The following is a 9834-nucleotide window of genomic DNA, read 5'->3' as shown; positions in this document are numbered from 1 at the left end:
GTGCTGAGATTACATGTACTACCATGCCTGGCTAGTTCATATCTTTTTTTTTTTTTTTTAAGACAGGGTTTTTCTGTGTGAAGGCCTGGCCATCCTCAAACTCACAGAGATCCTCCTGCTTCTGCCTCCTGAGTGCCAGCATTAAAGGCATGCACCACCACCACCTGGTGAGTGTTCTGTTTTCATGCACACTGGAAGAGGGAATCAGGTTCCATTCAGATGGTTGTGAGCCACCATGTGGGTGCTGGGAATTGAACTTGGGACCTCTAGAAGAGCTCTTAACCACTGAGCCATCTCTCCAGCCCCCTAGTCATATACTTTTTAAAGTTTTTTTTTGTTTGGTTGGTTTTTGGTTTTTTTGTTTTTCCAGACAGGGTTTCTCTGTGTAGTCTTGGCTGTCCTGGACTCACTTTGTAGACCAGGCTGGCCTCGAACTCATTACAGGTGATTGTGAGCCACTATGTACTTGCTGGGAATTGAACTCAGGACCTTTGGAAGAACAGACAGTGCTCTTAACCTCTGAGCCATCTCTCCAGCCCTTAAAGTTTTGTTTTAATTTTTGATTGGTGTGTGTGGGTGCCCCTGAAGGACAGAACACACTAGCAGCCCTGGATCTGGAGTTCCAGGTGGCTGTGAGCTGCCTAGTGTGGGCTCCGGGAATTGAACTCAAGTCCTCAGGAACAGCAGCGAATGCTCTAAACTGCTTCCCATCTCTGCAGCACCAGGTCACACAGTCTTGAATGAAAGTGCACATCTTCAGGGGCTGGCCGTCATGCTGAGGGCACATTATGCTGTGGAGCTACAGTTCAGTGCTAAGTTTATTGGATTCCTAGGGCCTAGAGCGAATTTGATGGATATTTAGGTTTCTCTGTGCATGAGGCTCCCTGAAAATTATACCCCCATCATATATTTTGCTGTAAGTGTCAAAGCCTGCTGGGCATGGTGGTGTACATCTTTAATCCCAGTACTCTGGAGGCAGAGGCAGGCAAATCGCTGTGAGTTCAAGGCCAGCCTGGTCTACAAAGCAAGTCCAGGACAGCCAAGGCTACACAGAGACCCTGTCTTGAAAAACCAAAAAAAAAAAAAAGGGTCAGAGCCCATGGTAGGAGCGACATACCTTCCAGGCCTGCAATGAGGAAGGTCGAGGAAAAAAATGACAGTGGGATAGAGTGTAGCTCAGTGGCAGAGCATGGTCTGTCATGAGTGGACCGAGAAGTCAGTGAGTCAGTGAAACCAAGGTTTTCCTGAGGGGAGACTCCTCAGCTGGTTGATTGCTCCCTCCATCTTTGCTTAGTTTGCTCCTCTGTTGCTGTGAGAAACAGTGACCAATGACAGGGTTTACGTGGCCCATCAGCAAGGGAAGCCAGGGCAAGAACTTAGGGTAGGAACCTGGGGTTAGGAATGGAAGCAGAGACCATAGGTGAATGCTGCTCCCTGAGTGGCTCGTGACGTAAGGCTGGGTGCCTCAGCGGTTCCACTCTGACACTGAAAACCTAGCTTTGTTTTGTTTCATTTTTGTTTTTCTTTTTTCTTTTCTTATTTATTATTTATACAGTATTCTGCCCACATGTGTGCCTGCATGCAGGAAGAGGGCACCAGATCTCATTATAGATGGTTGTGAGCCACCATGTGGTTGCTGGGAATTGAACTCAGGACCTTTGGAAGAACAGACAGTGTTCTTAACCTCTGAATCATCTCTCCACGCCCACCCCCCTCTTTTAAATTCTAGACGGGGTTTCTCTGTATAGCCTTGGCTGACCTGGACTCACTTTATAGACCAGGTTGTCCTCGAACTCACAGCAACCCACCTGCATCTGCCTCCTGAGTGCTGGGATAACAGGTGTGCGCCACCACCACCCAGCTGAAAACCTAGTTCATAAAGAGCTGCTGGTTCTTAGTTGGTGATTGGTAGCCTGGTGCTGGCATCCATGAAGGCAGCAGCAGCAGCAGCAGCAGCAGCAGGGTAAATTAACTTGATGAGAAGAGGAAAGAGCAAACAGGCAGAAGAATACTTTTCCTTCTGCTGTGGCCCTTTTCTATCTGGGCAGTTTCTCAAGGGTGCCACCCACACTTGAGGGGGGCGGGTCTTTGTCACATCTATTATTAAGGCAATCAGAATTCTTCAGGTGAGGCTCCCTACTCGGTTGATTCTAACTTGTGGCAAGTTGACATTAAAACAAACCATCATAACCTTTCAAAATAACCCAATGTCAACCAAACAAAAAAACAAAAACAAAAAACCAGTGAAGCCAGAGAATACAAATACAGCAACCACCAGTGAGCAAGCAGCACCACCTGCTGGCCTGGAATGGAACCAAGGACCAGGAACACCCGTCTGCTTCGGATTGCATTCCCTTAGATGGAAGGCAGAGTGGTCCCAACGGCCAACGGGGTGGTCTCCACCACCTTTTCCCTGAGTTGGGCTGGAGATACGTCAGTACTAAGCTGAGAGCTTAGCCAAGGCCACAGTCCTCTTCCAGGTCCTGAAAAGCTTTACTATTAGCAAAGTCTTTCAGCAAGAGCCCAAGGCAGCCAATGGACAAAGGAGCCCAGAAGTCAGCATCCCTTTATGTCCGGCCTTGCACATGGCCAGATGCAGAGTTGGTCCTGTGTTTCTGTGCTTGGGCTCTATAGGTGTCTACCACCCAGTTCCTACCCTGCCCAGAACTGGATATACAGCGGGTAAAGCTGTGGTCTATTGGTCCCTGTGCCTCTGCAGACCTCCACTTGTCTCTCCCATCACTCCACATCCCCCTTAAAAGGCTCTGCTGCTGAGCAGTCACCCTAGGAGAGCAAGAGTGACAGGGGCAAAGAGGCCCCAAGTTTACCAGTCTAAGGTGGACCCAACTTGTAAAGCAGAGCTCAAAGTGGACTTGTCCGTTTTGCCACTCTCCCCTTCTGGAAGCCGTCTTAGCACCTGGGAATCAGGCTGAACTGTCTCAGCCCACACAACCCCACAACTCCAGTTCGCCTCATTGCTTTTGTCACTTCATGTGTCACCCACAAAATGGAGGTGGTTGACCCTGCTTTATCATATTGTATAGATGTAAATCAAGTAGCACTTGGCAGTTACTAATATAGATATGTGGGTAAATACCGGGACTTAAAGTGGCCTGTCCTGGTGGCACATGCCTTTAATCCTAGCACTGGGGAGGCAGAGGTAACCTGGTCTACAAAACAAGTACAGGAAGGACAGCCAAGGCCAGAGATTTTGTCTCAAAAAACCAAAGGCCCAAAGGCAGGCTTCAAGCAGTGGAATGAACAAAGGCATACCAGCATGTTGCGGACTCGGCCTTCAGGCAGGCTGCTAGATGGATGCTCTAAGCCTCAGTCTGGAGAACGGATAAATGAACTTGTGCCTATGAATTTCAGAAATAAGTAAACCCCTCAATCAGCCCTAATATCCTGACACCAGTTTCTTGCTTTGTTGTTGTTTTACATTCATGTTTGGCAGCAAGCACAACTATCCACCAAGCCATCTCCAACTTGTGCCCCCACTTCCCCAGAGGGTGTGGCAGGGTATTACCCTGTAGGCCATTAACTTTGTCCTTTTAACAGATGGGTGTGCTTGAGCCAGCTTCCACTTGGTTCTAATTAGGCAGGACTGAAGCTAGGCTGGCCTTCAGTATCTTTATATCAAGTGCTAGAATCACAGGCATTAAATTGCCACAGGCCCATAAAGGTCAGTTTTGAAATAACAGTATTTTGAAGGAGTGGGCAGAAACCACTCCTTGCATCCCTTTTTTTGAGACAGGGTCTCTGTAGCCTTGGCTACCCTAGACTCACTTTGTAGACCAGGCTGGCCTCAAACTCGAAGAGGATCTGCCTGCCTCTGCCTCCCAAGTGCTGAGATTAAAGGTGTGCACCACCATGCCCACCCTTCCTTGCACCCCTTCTAAGTTGACCCAATCCACAAAAACAAGGTTAAAAATACCCTCCTGTGAATGGTTCACAAGACCTAAGACATGGCTGACACCCAGGCTCATGTGGCCAGCTCTGGACCTCAAGTCATTAATGCAGCTCAAGAGGGCAGCAGACAAAGGCTTATTTTGTTTTATTTTAATGACTGATCCACGTGAGGCCACAGCCAGGCCACTATGTACAGACACGAGGGAAGCTTCATTTCTTAGTTTCCTCCTCCTTGGACAGGGTCTTGATGATCTCCTCCTTCTTGGCCTGGAGGCGCTCCTCCCGGCGCTTGCGTGCTTCCTTGGTCTTAGACCTGCGAGCCTCAGCCTGGTCACTAGGACAAGGAAGAGAGGACGGTCAGTTTGGGCACAAATGAACAGCTAGGGACACCCCCAGACCTCTAAACCCTCAGAGCTGCACCAGCCAGTACAGGGAAGGGGGGGGGGCACACCTGAGCCTGGACAGGCTGCTCACAAGCAGCACAGGGTAGTAGGGCTTTTAGTACAGTGAGATTGTCATGTTCTGTCCTGTCCCATCCCCGCCCAATAATGCTTGAAGAAACTTACGCCAGGAGCTTCTTGCGGGCCTTGTCCGCCTTCAGCTTGTGGATGTGCTCCATGAGGATCCGCTTGTTTTTGAACACGTTCCCCTTGACTTTCAGGTATAGGCTGTGGTACCTGTGGGGATGGGGACAGGGACATAGGCTCTGCTTAGCAACGAAGCAGAGGGCGGTTCTAGGGGGCTGTTCCTCTCCCCAAGGTCACTAAGCCCGTTCAGTGTTTCTTTCCTCTTCCATGTAACTACAGTGCCACTTTTCCCAAACCAAGGCTTTCGGGGGCAGCTCCTACACAGAACCTGCCCAGCAAATTCAAATCCTGGGCTATTCGGATGGTGCAAGGGGAGAACAAACTAAACAACCCATGAGAATTAGACCACTTCGTTGGTAAGACTCTCTACCCAGAGCCACTGAGATGGATGAAAAAAGCCATCAAAGTTGGGCATGGTGGGAGGTGCACTCCTTTAATCCAAGTTCAAGGCCAGCCTGGCCTACATAGTAAGTCCAAGAAAGCCAGGACCACAAGAGAAACCCTGTTTCAAAAAACAAAACAAAAAGCAAACAAAAACAAAGACAAAGCCACCAGAGGGTGGGCTTACATATGGCGGTCAATCTTCTTAGATTCTCGGTATCTCCTCAGGAGCCGGCGCAGGATTCTCATCCTCCTCATCCACGTCACCTTCTCGGGCATGCGGGCGTTGGCGGTACCCTTCCGCTTCCCTGGGCGGCAATTAGGAATCAGACTCTAGGCAGATAACTCTGCACAGGCCGGCCAGAGCTATACAGCAGGCTGCCCCAACAAACAATTTCTCTTCTTTTGGTGGCTAGGGGCCAGCACCAAAGCTAGTCTTGACAGTGAGATCTATCTGCTTTAGCTAAGCATGTGGTTACGATGGGATGTACTGGTGGCTTTAGAGTGTGACCCTTTTCCCTTTAATGGCCCTAAAAAGTGGTTTCCCAAACTATATGGGAACATTCTCTCATCCTCTGCATGAGAAGTGTCCCCAACCTCTAAGCCAGAAAACACCCAGTATAAACCACAGCACAGTCAGTACCAACTCATATCCTCGCCAAAGATACCACATAGTAAAATAACAGCACAAGGTCCACCAATCAGTGTTAATGTAGACTTCAACAGTCTTTGACAATGACTGAACGGAGCCCACGTTCCTAAACATGCTAGGCGAGCGAGCGCTCTACCACTGAGCTAGATCTCTGTACCCACTATTTAAGAGGCCGAGGAAAGGGAGGACCATGCTCACCTATGCCCATATGCCTGCCCTTCCGGCGAGCCAAGGTGTTTTTCCGGCACCGAGCCCGGGAATGGACTGTCACAGGTTTCCGGATGATCAGCCCATCTTTTATCAGCTTCCTGATTTGCTGACCTGGGAAAGCACAACACACCTGTTTAGTTAGCAAAGGGCCGGCCACAAACTCAGAGAGACATCACTTTTATCCTTGACCCAACACTCTCAAAAGGAGCTAAAATCCTGGAATACCTGTCGTTAAAAACAAAAAACCCCAAGATTCTGCTTATGCCCCAAGACTCATCCAACAACATTCTAGTCCTTAATCTTTCTACAACCTCCAACCAGTTATAAAATACTCACAATTTATTAATATAACACAGGATGGTCGCAGTAACTTCCATCCTCTATCCTAATACCAGTAAAAGGACCTTTTATAGTCTCCCTAGAACTCCAGTCTTCTTAGGTCCATAAAAAAACAAACAAACAAAAAACACGTTTGTGTTGTCACTCATTTGATGCAGGTAGGCGGTGAGGGCAAGGGACCATACTCACGGGAGTTGGCATTGGCGATTTCGTTGGTCTCATTGGGATCCAACCAGACCTTCTTTTTCCCGCAGCGGAGGACACTAGAGGCAAGCCTCTTCTGTAGCCTGAGCATACTAGGGTACACAAAACGCACTATTAGGCCCCAGGAGCCACTTACAGGCAACAACAAACATCCCAAACGAAAAATTTCCCCGTCTTAATGTTTTTTTAAAGGAAACGAACAAAATACACATTAATGTGTATACATCATTACTATTATAGCCAAATACACTCCCTCGCCGTAAGACTTTTGCGACCACTCCGTGTTCCCTAATAACCATTTCCAAATCAAGACGTTAAAAGCCCTAGGCAGTGAATGTAGACACGTTGGAAGAAATCGTAGGTCCAAACTACTCCTTAGCCATTTGGGATCTAAAGAGAGGAGTTAAGCCCTTCCGACTACTTGGTTGTGGGAAGGTTTTACTACTAAGGACCAGGACTGTGACATAACTTGTTTACCCAGGAAAACAGGCGCACCCCTTTGCTTTCTGGCCTCCTTTGTCACAGTATTAAACGCGTCCAGCCGTCCTTCCAGCTTGCTACACCGTCCGGGTGGAAGCCAGCCTGGCGCCTCACCTCGGCAGGAGCCCGGGCTTGCCCGAGACTTGCCCCCACGTCACATGGCCAAAGGTCCACTACGCTTCAGGCGCGCAGGGAGCCACTCACTGCCCAGTCGCCGCCGCTCTCCCCGCGTGCTCGCCCACGACGCGAGCGGGGCGGAGAGCAGAGGCCGCGGGAGGGCCTTTCCGGGCCTGGGCGTCCCGCAACCCACCCTCCCCGGGCCGTGCGTCCTCGCGTCCTCCCCGCGCTCCGGGCGCGGCCACATCACACCCGCCTCCCGCTCCTATTTGCCATCCGGGGTCGCGGCCCCGATCCCCGCCAAGCCCCGCCGGCCCTGTCGGCCGGGAACCGAGAGCCAGGAGCGCTCACCTCATGGCTGCGGACGCAGCTGCGAAAGGAAAGAGCTCGCCCGGCGCCGGCTCCTCCCATTATCTGCGAAGGGGAGAGCCCAAGCCCTACTCCAAGCTCATCTGCACTTCCGCTAGGCGCTTTCGTCTTCTTCCCCATCACATTCACTTACATCCTTTCTAAAAATTGGCTATCATGGATGTTCAAGGTCGAGGATCGGTTTTAAACTTTAAAAACACAAAAGGCATACCCCTTTCGTCGGGCAAAGTGGTTCGGTCCAACTCCTCGGCACACATGCGCAGTGAGGCTATTTGATCACGTGGGTACCGGGTGGCCGGAAGTCACGCTAAATCGCGCAGGCGGCGTGAGGAGGGCTTGGCTGGTGTGGCCTAGTCTTTGCAGAGGTGGCCTGTCGTCTGTGGAAAATTCTCATTCTCTCTGGGAGAAAATTAGCGAAAAAAGCGTTGGAGAGTAATGACAGCAGGGAGCAAGGAAACGCTGCTCTGCTTTCACTCTCATAGAGTCAGAACTGGTGTGCAAGCTAAACCACCAAGAGGTTTATCTCGTACCACTGCAAATCCCTAATCTCTCGAAGCTTCAATTTTCCTCCATTGTAGTCTGGACCTAATCCTACTATTTCTGTCATCCACTTGTGAAAATCATATGCATCTACTTTTTTTTTTTTTACAAAGAAAGGCGCCAGCACAAGCAAGCGGGACCAATCTCGTTATGGCTCAGTCTACTGTAGCAAGCCCATCACATGACAATTACATCTGCTGAGTAAATGAGTGGTTATCAGAGGAAACCAGAAAGTCCAACAGCTTTGGGAGTGAAAGTCCCAAGGAGAATGTTCTGGGGTGCAAAAGTTATTTGATTGGGAGATCTGGAGGAGAGCGGCTGGCTTCCTCCCTTGAATAAGGCCATCCTGGAGTTACAGAAGCCCTGAATTAAAAAGAAAGAAAGAACGAAAGAAAAACGTGCTGTGGGACTGGAGACATGGCGCAGGCTTGAGTACTTGCTGCTCCACCAGAGGACTGTAGTTGGGTTTCCAACACCCATATCTGGTGGTTCCCAACTGCCAGTGTCTCTAGCACATGAATAAAAATAAACCCCTCTTTAAAAAAAAAATTGTGACCGACATGGTGCTTGAGAGGCAATGGCACGTAGATCTCTGTGAGTACAAGGCCAGTCTGATCTACAAAGCGAGTCCTGGACAGCCAGCCAGGGCTTATGTTACACAGAGAAACCCAGTCTTGAAACAAAATCCAAAAAAATAACAGCAACAAAGTCCTAGGTCAGAGCTGGGCACCGTAGTGCATGCTTTTAATCCTAGCACTCAGGAGGGACAGGCAGGGCGATCTCAGTGAGTTTGAGGCCAGCTTGGTCTGCACAGAGAATTACAGAAACAGCCAGGATTACATAATAGAGAGAGAGAGACCTTGTCTCAAAAAAATCAACCAACCACCAGGCGTGGTGGCTCAAGCCTGTAATCCAAGCACTCGAGAGGCAGAGGCAGAGGCAGACAGATATCTGTGAGTTCGAGGCCAGCCTGGTCTACAAAGTGAGTCCAGGACAGCCAAGGCTACACAGAGAAACCCTGTCTTGAAAAACTAAAACAAGCCGGGCGTGGTGGCACATGCCTTTAATCCCAGCACTCGGGAGGCAGAGGCAGGCGGATCGCTGTGAGTTCGAAGCCAGCCTGGTCTACAAAGTGAGTCCAGGATGGCCAAGACTACACAGAGAAACCCTGTCTCGAAAAACCAAAAACAAAAAAAACAAAAAAAAAAAAAAAAAAAGAAAAACTAAAACAAAACAACAACAACAAGACCCAACCAAAGTGGGGGTGGGGGTGTTGGAGAGATGGCTCAGTGGTTAAGCGCACTGTCTGCTCTTCCGAAAAACCTGGGTTCAATCCCCAGCACCCACATGGCAGCTTTATCCGTCTGTAACCCAAGTTCCAAGAGATCTGACACCTACATACCAATGCACATAAAATAAAACTAAACAATGACAACAGCAAAACCAAACAACCCAACAAAAACCCACCGAAGTTCTAGATCAGGGTTCTGGCTCTCCTCCTTCCTTGCTTCAGGAGTCTGTCTTTCTCTTCTTCTCTGCTCATTCTAGAGACAAGGTCCTGCTATGGAGCTGCTACCTTCTCTCCGGTGATAGGATTGTCTATGCCTCGTGCTTGGTTTCTGTTTTCTTCCCCTGAATTTTCTAGGCATGTTAAAAGAGCTGAGAGTTCATAGGAAAGGGGGCAGGGCAAGAAACATACCCATGTACTCCCTACAAAAATATAACTTAAAAAAAAAAAAATCATCATTTTGTGGCTGGAGAGATGGTTCAGAGGTTAAGAGCACTGGCTGCTCTTCCAAAGGTCCTGAGTTCAATTCCCAGCAACTCCCAGCTTACAACCTCCTATAATGAGATCTGGTGCCCTCCTCTGGTGTGCAGGCAAAATACTGTTATGCATAATAAATACATCTTTTTTTTTTTTTAAATCAATAAATCTTTTTTTTAAAAAGTCATCATTTTGTTAGTGGTGCACACCTTCAACCTCAGTGTTCAGGAGGCAGATGAAAGGCAGATTTCTGTAAGTTCATGGCCAGCCTACTCTATGAA

At 49.0% G+C, this 9834-nt stretch overlaps 1 protein-coding gene across 1 annotated transcript; it reads right to left on the bottom strand.

Annotated features, from left to right (window-relative positions):
• Positions 1-4039: 4039 nt before the first annotated feature.
• On the bottom strand, positions 4040-7389 carry Rpl19 (ribosomal protein L19). Its single transcript, XM_051158465.1, has 6 exons — positions 7231-7389; positions 6268-6374; positions 5728-5850; positions 5065-5185; positions 4476-4586; positions 4040-4243 (listed from the first exon to the last, which is right to left on the bottom strand). The coding sequence occupies exons 1-6, from the start codon at positions 7233-7235 to the stop codon at positions 4120-4122; spliced, it is 591 nt and encodes a 196-aa protein (XP_051014422.1). The 5' UTR covers positions 7236-7389; the 3' UTR covers positions 4040-4119.
• Between the last annotated feature and the right edge of the window lie 2445 nt (positions 7390-9834).

The sequence above is a fragment of the Acomys russatus genome, chromosome 16, assembly GCF_903995435.1.
Source record: "Acomys russatus chromosome 16, mAcoRus1.1, whole genome shotgun sequence".
Classification (NCBI taxonomy): domain Eukaryota; kingdom Metazoa; phylum Chordata; class Mammalia; order Rodentia; family Muridae; genus Acomys; species Acomys russatus.
Note: the sequence above shows the minus strand (reverse complement) of the source record. Positions and strands in the feature narration are given on the sequence as shown.